At 39.5% G+C, this 19,964-nt stretch overlaps 2 protein-coding genes and 1 pseudogene across 2 annotated transcripts; all 3 read left to right on the top strand.

Annotated features, from left to right (window-relative positions):
• Positions 1–1,405: 1,405 nt before the first annotated feature.
• LOC143862488 (cytochrome P450 734A1-like) lies at positions 1,406–7,488 on the top strand. The gene is made up of 4 exons (XM_077373541.1): positions 1,406–2,135; positions 3,971–4,215; positions 5,595–5,955; positions 6,983–7,488. The coding sequence occupies exons 1-4, from the start codon at positions 1,641–1,643 to the stop codon at positions 7,394–7,396; spliced, it is 1,515 nt and encodes a 504-aa protein (XP_077229656.1). The 5' UTR covers positions 1,406–1,640; the 3' UTR covers positions 7,397–7,488.
• A 2,290-nt stretch (positions 7,489–9,778) lies between these two features.
• LOC143862310 (putative pentatricopeptide repeat-containing protein At5g40405 pseudogene) lies at positions 9,779–11,703 on the top strand (annotated as a pseudogene).
• Positions 11,704–12,442: 739 nt separating this feature from the next.
• LOC143862313 (cytochrome P450 734A1-like) lies at positions 12,443–18,994 on the top strand. Its single transcript, XM_077373335.1, has 4 exons — positions 12,443–12,998; positions 14,350–14,594; positions 17,272–17,629; positions 18,408–18,994. Exons 1-4 carry the CDS (start codon positions 12,498–12,500, stop codon positions 18,819–18,821), a joined length of 1,518 nt encoding a protein of 505 aa, XP_077229450.1. The 5' UTR covers positions 12,443–12,497; the 3' UTR covers positions 18,822–18,994.
• The last annotated feature ends 970 nt before the right edge of the window (positions 18,995–19,964 follow it).

Raw genomic sequence — 19,964 nt, 5'->3', positions numbered from 1 at the left:
CACAAAGGCAAGCGAGGTCAGAAGACCAACCCGGGTTGTACTCCGGACAGGCCCTTCGACACTCAAGTCAGTATGAGCAGGAGTGCAGAGCTAATTTAAGAGTTTAGGGTGGAGAGAAGGTTTTTCATTACCCTTCGTTCGAGCTTTGAACTCCCTTTTATAGAGGGAGAGTTGGTGACGCGGGGATTACCCACTCCAGGACAGGTGGCAGCCTGTGATAGGTTTGAGTTCACCTACTCCAGGACAGGTGGCAGCCTGCGATAGGCTTGAGTTCACCTACTCCAGGACAGGTGGCAGCCTGCGATAGGCTTGAGTTCACCTACTCAAGGACAGGTAGTGACCTGTGATAGGCTTGAGTTCACCTACTCCAGGACAGGTGGTGGCCTGCTATAGGCTGGAGTTTACCTACTCCAGGACAGGTGTCGGCCTGCTACAGGCTGGAGTTTTTACACCCCATCAATTCCCATTGCTATCTTGCACAAAATGTGATGATTTATTTCTTGCACATTGAGTGTTTGATGGAATGTCTGAGAGAGATATAGTCTGTTGGAACTCCTAAATTTCGATGCTGGTGCCTCCGGTACGAAATGCAAACTGGAAATGGGAAATTGCATGCTATGTGCAGGTGAAGTCCATTATTTTTCAAAAGGTAAAGTGGAGCCCACTTCATAGGATGATTCAAACACTTCATTAGTTGGCCCACAACATAAATAGGTTGTACCCCGAAAATCACCATCATAGGATGAACATAACCGTCCGATGTATAGAGGCACTGCACATCATAGAAACTTCCATAGATCGGAGGGTTACGATCATCTTATGCAGAAGATCAACAGGGTACAACCTATTTACATGGTGGGACCAACAAATGAACGTCTTTTATCATTCTAAGAAGTGGGCCTCACATTACAGAAACCTCCATAGATTGCAGGGTTACGATCATCCTATGGAGACGATCAACAGGGTACAACCTATTTAAATTTTGGGACCAAAAAATGAACGGCTTGTATCATTCTAGGAAGTGGGCCCACTTTACCTTATGAAAAATACTGGACTTCACGCTCACACATGGTATAAAAACTCCGTCTAGAAGAGGAGCATATTCATTGCTAATTTTGTTGGAAGTGGAATTTGACGGGACGATGTTGATAATTGTTCTTGTCATTTTGCACATATATGGTATAATGGTATCACCTCTACCATGGATAGCATTTGGGGAGTCGATTTATCACTTCAGGAGTGATAAATCGACTCCCCATGTGTCTTTCTCTCTCCTCTGGGTTAGAGAGAGAAAGAGGAGAGAGACAGACACATGGGGAGTCGATTTATCGCTGCCCTATTTGTTTGGTAATATCTAGGCAATTTTGCCGATCACTTAAATGAATAAGAAAAATTCAAGGTGGTTCGTTCTCTCCGCGAAATAGCTTTAGCGACATTGCCTAGAGATTCTATTTTCTTAATTTCTCACAGTAGGTGAGCTTCTCATTGGAAGGCCTGCTTTTGCATTTTTCTCTCAGTGGCTCACTAAACAAAGGGAAGATTCTAGCCTGAAAGCTAAAGCCCATTTACTCTTATCCTATCTTACTTAAATACCCTCACAACCCTCTCTTTTTTTTCTCACTAGTAAAACCCCACACACCATGTCTCTTCTTCTTATTCTTCTGACTGCCTTCTCTGCTTATCTCATCTTCTTCATCCTTAGATCCTTACACACTCTCTTTTGGGTGCCATGGAGACTAGACCTCCACTTTCAGAGACAGGGCTTAAGTGGGCCGCCTCGTAGGCCCATCTTTGGTAATACGGGTGAGATTCAAGAACTGATTGCTAAGGCTAAAGCTGAGTCTATGCCTTTTGTTCATGAGATTGTTCATAGAGCCCTCCCTTTTTATTACCAATGGTCTAAACTCTATGGAAAGATGTTTGTGTTTTGGTTCGGATCCAATGCCCGGGTTGCAATAGCGGATCCGGATCTGATCAAAGAGGTGTTACTGAATACAAGTGGGTCCTTTGAGAGGGTGCCCCTCAACCCTCTCTCCAAGCAGCTGTTTGGGGATGGTCTTCCTGTCATTGAGGGGGAGATGTGGAGTCGCCATAGAAGAATTGCTATCTCGGCCTTTAACATGGAAAGAGTCAAGGTACCCTTTTAAAAGTTTTTCCATCTTACTGTTGTGGTTTCTGTTAAAGAATAAATGATTAAATCACGCCAACTCTAATAGCTAATACTGCAGCTTAAGCTTTTGGAGTAATTGGTTGTTTCACATGCTACTAGAGTTATTGCCTTGGAGAGAATCCTAAGCTCAAAGAAGGATGTAAAATCCTAATTCAAAATAGATGGAAATCTCAGCTCCCGAAACAGTCGGTGGCAAAGGCAGTGTTGTCTGTTTATGGAGTAAAAAATGCCACCTAACCAAAGAAAAAGTCACGGACGTTTTGCCTGTGTTCGTAGAACCTTACAGCTACATTAATATATGATTGGAAAACCTTGGGCGGCCATGACAAACCCCACAAGCTTTTTAAAACCTTATATGCATATTTTATTATAGCTATTAAATGTCTCATAAATGTAGGTTTCCCTAAGCAATTAAATACTCAAGTTGGTGTTGGTCGCATACCATTATTGTAAGGGACAATTTTAGTGGTGATGGCATTTGTTTGAAAATTTAAATTTTAAATAAAGACAACCCGGCCCGGCCCAAGTTGAGAATTCGGGTTGAGTTTTTACTATAAAATGGGCTTAGATTCACGGTGATTCCAATTCAATTATTTTAGCAAAAGCTCAACCCGGCCCGGCCCAAGTTGCACTCCTAGTTTGTTTCATGGAGGTCCCTAACATTACCCTCTTTATTATAGGGGGAATGATAAACTGAAGGGCACCCTTGGTATCTACTTTTTTGGACCCTTATTCACTGCAACTCGTTTGCATTATGTTATAATAATGTGTCTCCGATGTATCAGAATCTTACCATTCATCGATGAGCCCCACCACATCCCTGTTGACTTTTTATTCAAAAGTCTTTTTGTAATTCAATCTTACAAAGGGGTGCTTTTAGTCTTTTACATTGGTTTGCTTTTTGCTTTAGGGCTTCTCACTCAAAGTTAGAGCTTCCCTCCAAAAGGACTAAAGCCATGAGAAAACTTTAGTCCTAGATGGGAAGTGTGAGAGGGTGAGAGTGGCCATATATATACTTTCACTCTCTTAGTCTTGTGAATGAGAAAGAGGTCATGAGAACCTTAAATCTTGGTTTTGTGACCGTTTGGGAAACGTCTCTCACGCACTAAAAGAGTGCGACGTTTCATCCCAACGTGTCTCTTATTTTTCTATAAAAACGGTTTTACAGAGATAGAAAGACACACAGAACGGATTCTTCTTCTGCTATCTTCTCTCTGGTTTTCCTTCTGGTTTTCCCCAACCTTTCTGATCAAGGCTTTTGGCACATATAAGCAAGTTGTTAGGCATCCGGGCTGCGTGAGTGCACACCCCTGGAGCGAGAGTTGTTGTATCCTGGAGGCATACGCCGTCACGCCCATCTGCACCGTTGATTCGTCATAGTGGGGGCGAGATTTGCCTTAAGGACAGCGAAGATTCTTCGTGCCTCAACTCGATAAGTGATCTAACGATTTGTTCTTCCTTTACAGTTTATTATTGCAGAAAATTGTTACTGTTGAAATCTGCTTTTGGAGTTACCAGATTAATTTCATATAAGGTATTATCTCATCCTAAATTACAGATTTGCACATCAATTTTTATAACAATCCCCACCTCAGATTGATCACAACTAACAATAGCCATGCAGATCAAATAATCTTAACCATTCAAATGGTCTCTAGCAAATAGATGATGATAAAACCTAAAAATTTTGCACTTTGTCTCAATCATCGATTTGCACGCCACCCAATGGAGATCTGATGATCTAAATGTTTGATCCAATGGTCCATGTGTCTTGATACTTCCCTGTACAACATTTTTCAGGGTTGGGTGCCAACAATCGTGGCAAGCACAAGAAACATGTTGGAGAAGTGGGAGAGGGTGGGTGGAGAAAAGGGTGAGTTTGAAATAGATGTGCACGAGGCATTTCAAGATTTCACCGCTGACATTATCTCCAAAACGGCTTTTGGGAGCAGTTTTGAAGAGGGAAGGAAGATCTTCCAATTACAAGAAGAACAAGTAGTGCTAGTCTTACAAGCACTAAGGAGTGTATATATACCAGGATTCAGGTGAGGGTATTTTCACAAACTCATCTCTATCTTTTTACTTATTTCACTTAAAATTCTTATAAGCTCTGTTTCTTTCGATGTAAAATGGAAGCAAAACGAAAATTTTACGCCCATTTACCAATTAGTCATCTAGTAGCATAATTTAGCTAAAATTCTAAAGAGGAATGCTAAACTCACAAGAGCCCTTGCAAAAAAAAGGGGTACAAAGGCTCTCCCGTTGGTCGATTTTCATTTATGACAGTTATGATTATAATTTTCTGTGCCATCATAAATGGAAATCAACCAATGGGAGAGCCCTTGTACCCTTTTCTTCCAAGGGCTCCCATGAGTTTAGCATTCCTCAAATTTTAAAACTTTCTAAAAAAGCATTTCCTATGAGGAAATAAAGTATGTGCAGCTCAAATAAGCTATCTGTGCATGGCTCACAAACCATAGTGGGGTCCACATTTTTTGGGGATCCAAAGCATTCATTTGGAAGGCTCTTCCATGGATAGGGTGTGTATAAAATATCAGCCCTTTAGGATCATCCTAATCCAATAAAAGTTGGAGGGGAAAATGGACAGACACTGTTTCTGCCCATTTTTTCCCTACGCAAATGGCAGGGTTAGGATGATCCTAAAGGGCTGATTTTTGGTACACACCCTATCCATGGAAGGACCTTCCAAATGAATGCTTTGGATCCCTCCAAAAATGAGGCCCCACTATGGTTTGTGCAGCCATGCACAGATAGCTTATCTACTTCATTTCCTCATTTCCTATATAGGTCACTTAAATGCGATTCATGTTAACCTACATTTTTTTTGTTTTGAATAGCAAGTCTTGTTAACCTACATTAGATATTAAACCTTTTTTTCGTTTGATAAAAATGACTTTTGAATGGGGTCTCAATGAATCTAGATGGTCTGATGGGTCCCAATGATCTAAATATTTATGGACAGGATTTGGGCACATTAGCTGGATCTGAGCCGTACCCATTGCATATGTCCATAACCTAAGGTCTGAAATTATTTTAGATCGTGATCCACACATAGCCATAAAATCCGATGAAGCGTCCTAGATCGGAGCAGAGGATGCCAATGTACATATGAAAATATACTTCATGTTTCCCTTCAGTAGGTCTATTCATTAGGGTGCTTATTATAATATTAGCACCGAAATTCCCATATGATGAAACTAACACACACTGATTTAGCAACTTTAACCTAGTGGTCCTCTTAATTAATATGAGAATTAAAGGAAATAATAATTCATCCATCTTCTACTTTGAAATATTGGTCGTTAATGTATTTAACCGCATATTAACCATATACTTAGCTAATAAATTAAATCCTAGCCATATATATAGCATGCCGTTAATCTCCCAAAACTATGTTTTATAGGTTTCTTCCTACAAAGAAGAACATAAGGAGGTGGAGATTGGAGAAAGAAATCAGACAGTCATTAAGAAAGCTGATAGAGTTGAACGGGGAAGTGAGCGAAAATTCGAGGAATCTGCTTGGGTTGATGGTCTTTGCAAATAAGAACCAAGAAGAAAAAGATAGAGTAGGGGTGGAAGAAATCATAGATGAATGCAAGACATTTTACTTTGCTGGGAAGGAAACAACAGCAAACCTTCTGACATGGACTCTCCTTCTCCTAGCATTGCACCAAGAGTGGCAAATCAAGGCCCGCGAAGAAGTCATCAATGTCTGCGGTCCCCATGACAGTCCTGATTCAAAGAGCTTGAGCCAACTCAAGATTGTGAGTTTAATTTTCACTCTTGTTCTTTTTTGTGTTAAACTATAAAAGGGTGCTTTAATGGTGCGTTTAGATGTACACCTAACTTGAAATTTGCCTGCAATTTGGGTATTTTGAGATGGTAATTTCTGTGTTACTTGCAATCTGAAATGACCCAAAATTGCAATTTAGATGTACACCCAAATGCACCCTAAGCTAGATTATAGGAAGGAAAATGTTTAACAGACAATCACTATTAGGATCTTCCTATATATCTCTTTTGATCCCCACATCTGCCATGTGGCCTTGTTCAACACCACTTTGACCATATACCCTTGATCTATTGAGGCCCTGTTCTTTTTGGATTTTAAGAATAAATTTTGAGTCCAAAACTGATTATTGGGCCCAAATTCCATTTAATTTTGAGTATAATAATCAGTTTTGGACTCAAAATTAACTCTTAAAATCCAAAACATACAGGGCCCAAGTGGTATCTAGGATTTTGTGATGTCCTAATCTTATAGATGGGATGTTAATCTGGCATGGGAGCATAAACCATATGGGTTACTTCCTGATGGGCCCACATGATCAACAATCCATATTACATACATCCCTTTGTGTGGGACCCAAGGAGAATTGATGCTAATGGTTACCGATTGAATAGTGGCATAAGTAGTCAAGTAGTCGACAGGGAGGAGACAAGCCCAAGAAATCCGAGCAAAATTCCACCTTTTTGTAGTTTTTGGCTAGGATTTCTCTGGGAGGAGACGAGGGTGACACATTAGTAGACATGCAAAATTATTACGCAGGAGACATCCCTGATAGTCTCCAGGGATTTCAATGCCATATTGGCAACCAAAGAAGGAGTTTTGCTGATGTGGCACCCAAATGCCGAGCAAAACTCCTACACCATCCCCGCTTTTGTGCAACCAAAGTACCAAACAATAAACTCAAGTATAGTAACCAAAAAAGTGGGGTTTAAAATGTGAAAGTCAGCTCCCTAACAACAATGACACTAAAATCAAGCTTTTGTGCTTATTTGTATTTGCAGGTAGGCATGATACTTGATGAAACTTTTCGCCTATATCCTCCATCTCCGATGCTTATGAGGGAAGCACGCAGAGACATTAAGCTAGGGACACTCCATCTTCCCACCGGTACACAAATCTATCTTCCACTGATGGCCGTTCATCACAGTGTTGAAATGTGGGGCCAAGATGCTAAGAGTTTTAATCCTCTGAGATTTTCTGAAAAGAGAAAGCATCTAGCTGCCTTTGTTCCATTTGGAATAGGGCCTAGGATTTGTGTGGGTCAGAACCTGGCAATGGCGGAGGCGAAAATTGCCTTGGCCATGATTCTCCAACGCTTTTCTTTTGTTGTGTCGCCAACTTATGTGCATGCCCCAGTGCACATGATCACTATGCAACCTCAATATGGTGCTCACATTGTCTTTCAGAAGATCTGAGTTTTAAAATGTGATTATAGATACAATGTTGCTTCTTAATAATTAGTTGAAATGTTCAAGAATAAATTTCTGTACTGAGTTAATTTCAAATGTTTTATATTGTTTCTGCAGGATTTGCTAGGGACCATCGCAGAAGGCATTTCGTGGACTGTTTTTTGTTTTGATTTGATGACGCAGGTGTCCCCACCCCCCCCTTTTTTTTTTTTGATGACGCAGGGTGTCCCCACCCCCTTCGGGAGTAGGACTGTTCCCTACGGATGCACGCTGTGGCCCACGCACCCCGTGCATCAGGATAAGTCCGGGGGGATTCGAACACTCGTCACCAGGAGCAAAGCAACCCGTGACTTATGCCGAAGAGCCAACAACCGTTTGTTGCATGTGAGAGAAGCCACACCTAAGATTAATTAAATTAATAAGACAAATCCAGTTGAAAAGTGAGCCAATGTGGCTGCTCTCTCATGCAACAGCCGGTCTGCGAAATGGCTTTTACGATTGTCCCTAGCAAATCCCTTTTTATGCCATTTTTTACTGTTTTGATTGCCTCCAAAAACTAGATTAGTAGGGACCAACTATACCATGCATCACAATTAGAATTGAATCTTAATGATCAATCTTAATTAGGTCCCACATGGAGAATGTGTGTACATTTGAAAAAGTGGTATGATAGTCCACCAAGAGGCGACCTTCATGGTCCTAGTCCCCTCGGGAACATGGGTTGCACCCCGATTTCAAGACACCAAGTTAATTAACTAGGGTTTTTTTTTTTTTCTTTTTTTTTTTTGAGGGTGTGTGAAATGGTGAGAGATATATTATGAGAAAAAAACAAACCTAGACCCATGGTTTTAACTTTCGACCAAAATTTCGGGTGTCGGTCGGGACCGACACCGAAATGTCACTTACCTGAAATGGTATTTTATTTCGTTCGAAATTTTAGAATTTAGGTAGAAATTTCGTCTGAAAACCTATTTTTTTAATTAATTTAATATTTTACTGAAATTTTGACTGAAATTTGGTATTGAATAAAATATTATTTTTATCGAATTTTGAAATTTTGGTCGAAATTTTGATTTTGGTGTGGTCCAAAACCGGTACGGAAACCGAAATTTAAAACCATGCCTAGAGTTAGACCTGGAAAAATGAGACCCGTACCCGTGGGTACACCCGGCCCGCAAGGGTACGAGTACCAATTTCATTACCCGTGAAAAAAAATACCCGCACCCAATCCGTACCCCTGACCCGCGGGTGGGTCTGGGTTGGGCGTTGGTGCCCGCGGGTTACCCGCCATTCGATTTTCAACTTTTTATTCGAAAGGCCTAAACTCTAAACAGTAAAAAATAGACTATGTGAGTGGACCAACAAAACAAGTCAAAGCAATCAGACTATGTGGGTGGCCAACAATCAATTGCACTTACAAGTCCCTGTGTGTGGGACCCAAATTTCAATGGTTGGGATTGATCCACCTAATTAACTTTAATTGGGTGGTGAAATTTGCAACAAATGGTTGGTAAACTTACAACAATTAACAACAATATTGGCCGTGAAATGAATGAAATCGTCGTTGCTACATAGTTTTTTTTTTTTTTTTTAAAAATAAATATAAATTTATTGGGTTACCCGCGGGTTGGGCCCGGGTACATGAAAAACCTACCTGTAGAATCATGGGTATTTTAAACCCGTACCTGTGGGTATCGTACCCGCACGGGTCGTACCCGTACCCGCGCGGGTCACCCGTTTGCCGGGTCTACCTAGAGTCCTAGACCAAGGAGGTGAAGGGATGAATATAACACAAGTGAAATAATAAATGGAAAGAAATCAGGAATACTCCCTTTACCCATCCATATCCATTCCCAAGTAAGGGTGTCAATTTTGGCTAGGGCTCGGAAGCTCGCTCGAGCTCGGCTCGAATCCTTAACGAGCCGGCTTGCTAGGCTCGTTAAGCTTAACGAACCGAGCCCGAATTAGGCCAGGCTCGGCTTGGCTCGTTAAGAAAAACCCAATATAATATAAATAGTCGTAAATATAATAATCATGACTTTTTTCTGTAAATGTCATAACTTCCTACCTATTATTAGTTGTATTTTTTTGTAATTGTCATAACGTTTTACCATTTTTTGGTAATTTTTCATTTAAAACTTTATACATTCGCTACTATTATACTTTTTCCCGTAATGATTACTTTTTTTTTACTTTTTTTTCATAATCCAAACCGTCCATTTGATATTCGAATATAACCCAAACTCGATAGGCTCGCGAGCCTAGCCGAGCCTGACCGAGCCGAGCCTAGCCTGAGCCGAGCCCGAGCCTAGCCTTTGAACTTAACAAGCCGAGCCGAGCCTGGCTAAGCTCGGCTCGGCTCGGCTCGTTTACACCCCTATTCCCAAGAACAAATACACATTATGCCTATTTGAATCATGATCTTTATGATTTGTAGCAAGCCATGAGCTCTTCTTTAAGATTCATAGCAAATCACCCCACAATTTCCCTTGTAGAATCATGCCACACACTCAAACAAATCAAGCAAGTTCACACCCAAGTGCTCATCAATGGCCTTCTCAACAACCCTGTCTTCCTTGGCAAATTCGTTGCTTCTATAGCACTCTCACACCCCCACAACCTTACTTATTCCAACAAAATCCTCAACCAATCCCAAAACCTAAATATTTTCACATTAAACACCATGATCAGAGCTTACTCCAAAAGCCCAACTCCCCACCAAAGCTTCCAATTCTACAACCAAATCCTCAGATCAAATCTCTCACCTGACAATTACACCTTCACCTTCCTCATTCGCACGTGCGCCCACATCTCCTCACGTGACTCCGGCCCCGCTGTCCATGGTACCGCCCTTAAACATGGCTTCGATTCTGATCCCCACGTCCAAAGCGGTTTAATTCACATGTACACTGAATTGGGTTCCTTTGATTCTTCCCGCCGCATCTTTTTTGAAATCCACTATCCTGATTTTGTCACCCAAACTGCGATGGTTAGAGCTTGTGTTGAATCAGGTCACATTGAATTTGCACGGAAACTGTTCGATGAAATGCCTCAAAGAGACCCCATTGCTTGGAATGCAATGATTGCGGGCTATGCGCAATGTGGGAAATCAAGGGAAGCCTTGAATTTGTTCAATTTGATGCAATTCGAGCGGATAAAGGTTAGTGAGGCGACTATGGTTTCGGTTGTATCTGCTTGCTCACACTTAGGTGCTTTGGATCAAGGGAGATGGGTTCATGTCGATATAGAGAAGAACAAGTTCCAACTCACTGTGACATTAGGGACTGCACTTATAGATATGTACTGTAAGTGTGGGGACATGACTAGAGCTATGGAGGTCTTCTTGGGGATGAGAGAGAAGAATGTTTATACCTGGAGTAGTTTGTTGGGTGGTTTAGCCATGAATGGAGCTGGTGAGAGATGTCTTGAGATTTTCTCCCTCATGAAACAAGAGGGAATTCTGCCTAATGAAATCACTTTCGTTTCGGTTTTACGTGCTTGTAGTGTTGCTGGACTAGTTGAGAAAGGCCGCGAGCACTTCGACTCGATGACAAGGGTGTACAACCTTGAGCCATGGCCCGAGCATTATGGGTGCATGGTTGACTTGTACGGGCGAGCTGGGCGGTTAGTTGATGCGATTAATTTCATAAATGACATGCCCATTAAGCCCCATGTGGGTGCATGGGTAGCTTTACTCAATGCATGTAGGATTCATAAAAATTTGGAGTTGGGTGAATTTGCATGGAGTAAGATTGTAGAGCTAGAGGCAAAAAATGATGGGGCTTATGTGTTATTGTCTAATATTTATGCTGATTCTAGGAATTGGGATGGGGTTAGTAATGTGAGGAAAATGATGAAAGTTGGTGGAGTGAGGAAAGAGCCTAGTTGCAGTGTCATAGAGGTTGGTGGTGAAGTTCATGAGTTCTTTGTGGGAGACAAATCACACCCAAGATATGAGGAGATTGAGTTGAAGTTGGGAGAGATATCCAGGAAGCTAAGGTTAGCAGGGTATGTGGCTAATACTAACCAAGTGCTTTTTGATATTGAGGAAGAAGAGAAAGAGGCTGCTCTGTGTAGGCATAGTGATAAACTGGCAATTGCTTTTGGGTTTATCAGTTTGGGTGAAGGGTTGCCCATAAGGATTGTGAAGAATCTAAGGGTTTGTAGAGACTGCCATGATTTTACAAAAATGGTATCCAAGGTTTTTAATAGGGAGATCATTGTGAGAGATAGGAATAGATTTCATCATTTCAACGATGGGGAGTGTTCTTGTATGGATTTTTGGTAATAAAAGAGTCTGCATCAACCTTTAATTTGATAAAATTGCTAACCGATTTTGTGGCTCTCTTTCGCAGGAGAGAACAGCCACACAGCCATACTTTTTGTTAGATTTTGTCCTTTTCATTCAACTCATCTTAGGTCGCTGTTCTCATCAGCAATAGTGTGCCGCGAAATAGCTTTCCGCGGAATTGCCTAGCAAATCCCGAATTACAATTCTCAACTCAACTAAGCCTTTGTCCCAAACTAGTTATGGTCAACAGCAAAAGTGAGCTGCAAAATAGCTTTCCACGGAATTGCCTAGCAAATCCCGAATTACAATTCTCAACTCATCTAAGCCTTTGTCCCAAACTAATTGTGGTTGGCTAATGAATCCTTTCGAAAATTTTCATGAAGAAGGTGAAAGAATCTACCCTGCTCAAATCCCGAATTACAATATGGATCCTTATTTCCTCAACAGTATTTTCAAACATTGCTGAACTCATGCTTTACGGGCATTGTTGAACTCCTACTACTTAGTCACAAATTTTCAAGCACGATTAAAACAAGACTGTGGATAGACAGAGACATCTGACTAACCCAGTTGGGTAATGGTTCTTGGGATAAATCCTGAAAAAAAAAACCTTTTAAGAGCTGAAAATTACAGGCCGAGTTTTTTATTAATAATTCTATTTAATTACCTTTAAAAAAGAAGAAAATTTTTAAATGGCATCTGGGTCTATTTGTCTTTTATTGCATAATTGAAAACGGAATCCTTTCTAGCTAAATGCTCTAATTTTTTAAAACCCCCACAAACTCACATAGTTTCTCATTCAGTAATCCAAACACCATGTCCCCTATTCTTCTTCTTCTTCTTCTTACCACCTTTTCTCTTTTTCTTGTCTTTTTACTCTTTAAATCCATACACTCCCTCTTCTGGGTGCCATGGAGACTAGACCTCCACCTCCAAAGACAGGGCTTATGTGGGCCCCGCCGCCGGCCCATCTTCGGAAATACGGGCGAGATTCATGAACTGATGGCCAAGGCTAGATCCGAATCGATGCCTTTCGTTAATAAAATTATTCATAGAACCTTTCCTGACTACTACCACTGGTCCAAACTCTATGGGAAGATGTTTGTGTTTTGGTTCGGATCCAATGCCCGGGTTGCAATATCTGATCCTGAGCTGATCAAAGAGGTGTTGCTCAATACAAGTGGGTCCATTGAGAAGGTGCCCCTCAACCCTCTCTCTAGGCAGCTCTTTGGAAATGGGCTACTTGCCATAAAGGGAGAGATGTGGGTGCGACATAGACGAATCGCTAACTTGGCCTTTAACATGGAGAGAGTCAAGGTAATCTCTCTCAACTCAACTAAACCTTTGTCACAAACTAGTTGGAATCAGCTAATGAATCCTTTAGAATTTTTTATGAAGAGTCAACTCTCTCTCTCTCTCTCAAAAAAAATTTTTTTTTTTAATGGGCAATTAGGTGTTAGGCAGACCCCAAACCAGATATATTAAAGAGAAGAAAGATTACAATTTGAAATATTCAACTCCCGACGAGCCATCATACAGAATTGAAATAAGCTCAGGGGGAATTTCATTTGAGGGGATTGGATCTCCTTTACAAGGGCATTGGGTTTTTGAGAGGTAGTCAGCAGCTCTCTCAAATTAAAAAGTGTTTAGATTACATAGAAAATCACTTTTGATCAAGACCATTGAGATTAAACCCTACTGATCAACATTGGGCACACATGGGATATCTATGTGTAATCTAGATCATTGATCTATTAGACCATCATGAGGTGACCGACATGGTACTAGTCCGATGCCAAATAGTAAAGGATGCAATTTAGGCCGGGTCCGGTTGAGGTTTCGCACAAAATAAGTGACATTCCAGAGTCTCCGGCGCGTTCAATGTTATATTGGCAACCAAATGGGGAATTTTGTTAACCTGACAACAAAATGTCAAGAAAATCCCTAAGCCTCCATGACTTTTGTGCAACCAGACACACCCAAAAGGAAAACTCTTCCAAAATGGGATTTGGCTTGGAAATTAAAGACGAAAGTGAAATCGATCAACGATCTAGTCATTTCCGCAATGATTTTTGCATTTCATGAGAAATCGAGCTCACTTCCTTGTCTTCTTGGGCATGTGTCTGGGTTTTGTCTTTATTTTCCAGAGGAAATCTCATTATGCTAGCAGTCCTCTTCCTAAAATTGACTTGAGTTGCACCCCTAAATTAGAAGGACATCACATTCATAAGATTTAGTGCGTCTTTGGATTGTTGGAATCAGGAATAGAAATTGCAATCTCAATCTCATTCCAATTCTGACCATACCGTCATTTGGTTCAAATAAACTAATAGAATCAGGAGAATAGATTGGCCCGCCCAAAAGGTTATAGAATTCTGGGGATAACAATTCTGATTCTTGATTCTAGCAATCCAAACGTATGAACCTCTACTCTATACATGGAGAAGGGTAGAAGATCCCAATACAGAAGTGATTAAAATTTCACCTTCTAAAGAATAAGAATCATGTTACTAACATACATAAAAAGTATAAATTTTATGAATAATGAAACCGAAATACACTTGTCTCATTCATTGATTAGCAGGACACATCAAAGATCAGATGGACCACATTTTCCATCGGACGATCCTCCACATGTCCTGATATTTGTCTGTATGACATTTTTTAGGGTTGGGTGCCTACAATTGTGGCTAGCACAAGAAGCATGTTGGAGAAATGGGAGAGAGATGGAGGAGTAAAGGATGAATTTGAAATAGAAGTGCACAGAGAGTTCCAAGACTTTACTGCTGATGTTATCTCTAAAACGGCGTTTGGGAGCAGTTTTGAAGAGGGAAAGAAGATCTTCCAATTGCAAGAAGAACAGCAGCTGTTAGTCTTTCATGCACTAAGGAGCATTTACATACCAGGATTCAGGTGAGGCTATTTTCACAAACTCATGCATGGAAAGCTTGTCATTTTTTCCATGAGAAACGAGCTCTTAGCTAACTCTCTCTTTTTCTGAAAACTTTTCCAAAATAGACAAATTTTTTCCTACTTACTATTAAGAATGCAACTCTAATAGAGACTGAATACTTTTTTTACCCATGAAATTGCAACCCTCCTTTTTTTTTTCTTTTGAGGAACTTTTACTTACAAATATATACCTAATTGGTAAAATAAATATTTCACTTAGGCCCAGTTTGCTTTGGATTTTGAGAACAAATTGTGAGTCCAAAACTGATTGTTGGGCTCAGAATTATGTGTAGAGGCCTTGTTTGTTTTGACTTTTGAGAACCTGATTGACTCTAAAGCTGATTGTTTGACTCAAAATTACGTATAGAGGCATTGTTTGTTTTGAATTTTGAGAACCAATTGTGAGTCCAAAAGTGATTATTTGACTAAAAATTACGTATAGAGGCCTTGTTTGTTTTGAATTTTGAGAACCAATTGTGAGTCCAAAAGTGATTGTTGGACTCAAATTTATGTGAATTTTTAGTCCAACAGTCAGTTTTGGACTCACAATCGGTTCTCAAAATCCAAAACAACCAGAGCCTTAGTCATGGAGAAGCATTACTTAGCCAAGCCAGAAACTTAGTGTGCATTCTTTAACCATTCTCTTAATTCTCATAACCAGAATCAATTTTTATTCTATGGAGTACTTCTAGAATCAGAATCACGTTTCTTAACTCATATCTGAAAATCATATTTTTCTATTTTTTGGAATAGAAACCACCTTCTCCTGTAATTGGAAACAATTGATTCTGGAGCACTGATTTGCGGATTATGTACGACAAATATAATTTCTTAAGAATGGAGGAGGGAGAGGGAGAAACTTGAGCTGGTGAGAGCAGAGAGAGCTTCAACAATCCCTAAAAAATAGTCCTTTAGCTCCATTTGTTTAAGAGTTTGAGAACTGATTGTGAGTCAAAAACCAATTATTGAACTGAAAATTCTGTTTAATTTTGAATTCAATAATTGCTTTTGGACTCAAAATTAATAATCAAAATCCAAGACATGCATAGCCTTAGCCAGACCCAATTAGGAAAGAATAAAATAAAGATGAAAGTGCTCTTATTAAAACATGGGTATGCTGATACCATTGCCATCTGCAAACAAACACAGACACCTCTCCAAAAGGAAATAAAAAAGGGAGATGATATTTTCACCCCCCTGCATTACATGCACGCTCCCCTTTTAACTTGATTTGACGTGAAAAGTGGGCAAGTTTATGTCAAATCACGTTATAAAGGGAGCGTCCAAGTAATGTAGGGGGGGTGAAAATATCATCACCCAATAAAAAATTGCATAATCATAGATGGATTAATCGAGATGTGTTAGGCCTGCGAGCCCAATACATTTATTAGAAGTAGACCTTTGAATTTGTCTGCTTTTGTCTACTCGAATAATTGCTCAATACATTGACAAAATACTCCATGTCGACGCAACGGGCGGCTTTTTTTGCACGGCCACAGACTGGGAAAAGAAACACACCATTTCCCAATCAGTACACGGAATATTCGAATCAAAATGAGAAGAAAAGTTTTAAAGTATAAAAGATTAAATAATGTTGTCTCCATCAGCTTAAGCTTTTGGAGTAACTGGTTGTTTCACATGGTATCAGAGCCAAACTTGCTTCAGATCCGTAAACTTGTTCAATCCTTAAACTTGCTTTGGATCCCCTGCTTTTCTCCTTCCTCCTCCTCCACCCTTGTAACCAAAACAAGAATGGTGGCTTGCTTATCATCTCTTCATTCCCCTTTCACATCTGTAACAGAACCACAATCAAAAGCGATACCAGGGTTGCTGGTTGGGCTTGGCAACCCTGGCAAGAAGCACGACAGAAACAGCTAGGCACAACGTGGGTTTTGAGATGGTAGAGACCATAGCTCAAGCAGAAGCAATCTCTTTTTTTTTTGAAAAGTGCCTTAAGGAAAACTACTACACGCCTTGAGCAAATCGTCTTAAGGAAAGCGACTACGTGCCTTGAACCATCTCAATTTCCATCTTCCATCTTCCATCTTCTCCACCGCACATTTTCTCCAACATGGTTCAGATCACCAAATAATGTGGGCCCACATTTATTTTTGATCTATCTATCTATCTATCTATCTATTGATAATCTACAATATATACTCAGCATGTTTCTTTCCGTTGTCTTTCGCTTTTCTTCTAAAAAAAGTTTTTCATGGAAAATATTTTCACTTATGCCATGTTTTGATGGGATGGGCCCCATATTTTACACCCAAGGGTAGCATGGAGGGCCCACCATTTCTACCCAAACCTATGCATATGGTGAGACCCACCATTTTACCCCTAATGTTATTGATGTGGTGGGATCCACCTTCTCTGCCCAAGCCCATGCATTTGACTGGAGTCCACCATTTTACACCTCATGTTTTGAAGGGTGCCTAACATTTTACACCCATGCATAGCATAGGATTGAATACTAGTTTTTTTGCTACCATGCACCCGTCCACCATATAAAACCTTTAATAAGTAACCACAAAAGTGTAGCATTATTAAAACTAGAGAGTGCGGATATCATTTTCTTATTTTAACTTTATAATATGTGGATACGCTTCTCATAAACACTAGTTTGACTATTTGATAGGTTTGTGCCTACAAAGAAGAACATCAGGAGGTGGACATTGGACAAGGAAATCCGACAATCATTGCGAAAGCTAATACAGTTAAATAGGGAAATGAGCGAAAATACAAAGAATTTGCTCGGTTTGATGATCTTTGCAAATAAAAATCAAGAAGAAAAACAGAGAATTGGGATCGAAGAAATCATAGATGAGTGCAAAACATTTTACTTTTCTGGGAAGGAAACAACATCTAACCTTCTGACATGGGCACTTCTTCTCTTGGCATTGCACCAAGAGTGGCAAAGCAAGGCCCGCGAAGAAATCATCAGTGTCTATGGCTGTGACACTCCTACTGAAAACACCTTGAACCAACCCAAGATTGTGAGTTTGATTTTTTTTTTGTCTTCATGATAATACTTTAAAGGTGCGTATAAATGTACACCTAAATTGCAATTTTGGTCTTTTAGGACCTGTTCATTTTAGATTTTGAGTCCAAAACTGATTATTGGACTAAAATTAAGGCCCCGTTCTTTTTGGATTTTGAGAATCGATTTTGAGTTCAAAACTGATTATTAGACTCAAAATTAAACATGATTTAATTTTGTGTCCAATAATCAGTTTTGGACTCAAAATTTATCCTCCAAATCCAAAACAAACTTCTGAGTCCATTAATAATCAGTGTTGGACTGAATCAAATCGCAAAATCTAAAACGAACTCCTAAAACCTTAGAATTGCCCCATGATTACATTTTTTATTATCAAAAATAGTAAAAATCTAAAAACTATCCAAGTCCATCGTTTGACTCTAAATACTAAAAAAGACTTGACTTGAAATTCTATAAATTGATAAAGAATAAAATTTCCCAAAATAGTAATAGTTACAGAAAATGTATGTTATTTCCATCTTTTATACTTGATTTTGCGATTTCAACGGTATATTATAAGTTCCAATACAACGATCAGATCAAATATTATGCAAATACAATTGGGTTGTAAAATGTAAACATTAGCTCATCTGATGCAGAACGCAAGGTGTAGAACGAAGTCTTTTATTCTTTATCTTCTATTTTCGTAAAATTATTTGTACACTTGTATGGGTTTTCAAATCCCCACAGTCATTAATAAAAATGTTATTGTGAGATCAAGTTTATATTTGCAGGTAGGCATGATACTTGATGAAACTCTTCGTTTATATCCTCCAACTCCGTCTCTTATCAGGAGAGCGTCCAGAGACATAAAGCTAGGGTCATTCCACATTCCTGCGGGCACGCAACTCTATCTTCCTATGATCGCCGTTCATCACAATGTTGAAATATGGGGTGATGATGCTGAAAATTTTAATCCGATGAGATTTTCCAACACAAGAAAGCATCTAAGCACATTTTTCCCATTCGGACTAGGACCTAGGGGTTGTGTGGGTCAAAACTTGGCTGTGATCGAGGCGAAAATTGCCTTGTCTATGATTCTCCAGCGATTTTCTTTCGCTCTCTCACCAACTTATGTTCATGCCCCAGTGAACTTGCTCACCATACAACCTCAATATGGTGCTCATATTCTCTTTCAAAAGATTTAAGTTTAAAGTTGTGATTAGAATACAATGTATTGCTTCTTATTAGTTGAAATGTTCAAGAATAAATGTATTAAGTAAATTAAGAAATGCTTTGTATGAAGTTTAAAAAATACAATTAGTGGTACTATGTTGTTTTAATAATTGAAATGTTCCAGAATAAATGTACTAAGGTAATTTTAAATGTCTTATATTTTTACGATGTTTTTACCATTTTGATTTTCTCCCAAAAGCTGATGAAGCCACAGACAAGGAGAATCTCAATTAGAATTAAATCCTAATGATCAATCCTAGGCCCCACATAAAAGATGTGGATGTATTTCGAACAAGGGAAGCTATATATTCGCTCCTTTAATTCTTCCCCAGGCCATCCCTTTCTATTGTACTTATGACTACTCATTAGGGTTCTTTTTGTAGTCTATTTTGTCATTTTGTCACCTTATGATAGATTTTAGTCGCGGTCTCGCAGACAAGTGGGTGTTCTAGTTCTACATACCTATAGACTTTCTTCCTCCTCTAGCAAGTATACCCTTCCTTGGTTCTACTGGGTATCAAATCTCTCAAAATTTGAGGTAGCTGGTTGGATACCAGCTTACATACCCAAAAAAAAAAAGATCTCTCAAAATAATTAAGAAATAGAGAGGTAACTTGGGGTACACAAACTATTTCAGCTTCTCTATCACCCAATCTTTGCAGTAGTGTTTATAGAGTCCAAGAATACTCTTGAAGGTATACTTCACAAGACGGAAAATGACAGGTAGTTACTTCTGATGAAATTTTTATATTTTGTTATAAATATGGTATACAAAAGGGAGCTCCATTTGTGCCTATACACCTCAAGGAATTGGGTTAGCGAAGACCTCTACCATAAGCTCTCTAATGAAACGGAAAATTGGAGGGAGTTTTCTTCCAATGAAATTTTTCTATACGCACCATCAGTATCCTAAGTAAATAGTTCATCATTTCCCATTGACATATTCAATCTCTATTTATTTCTATTTGCTAGATTTTCACGTAGATTTTTTTGACTAAAAAGGCTTCCATCAAAGCTCCGTTGTGTGCAAGCTTAAGATTTGTAGCAATGTGCCAATTTTGAAGATTTTATTTTCTTTCGTTCCTATCTTGTAGATGTGTTCTTTTATCATGTAT

Source organism: Tasmannia lanceolata, unplaced genomic scaffold (assembly GCF_043159265.1).
Source record: "Tasmannia lanceolata isolate RefF3 unplaced genomic scaffold, GAP_Taslan_0.1 ptg000037l, whole genome shotgun sequence".
Taxonomy (NCBI): Eukaryota; Viridiplantae; Streptophyta; class Magnoliopsida; order Canellales; family Winteraceae; genus Tasmannia; species Tasmannia lanceolata.
Note: the sequence above shows the minus strand (reverse complement) of the source record. Positions and strands in the feature narration are given on the sequence as shown.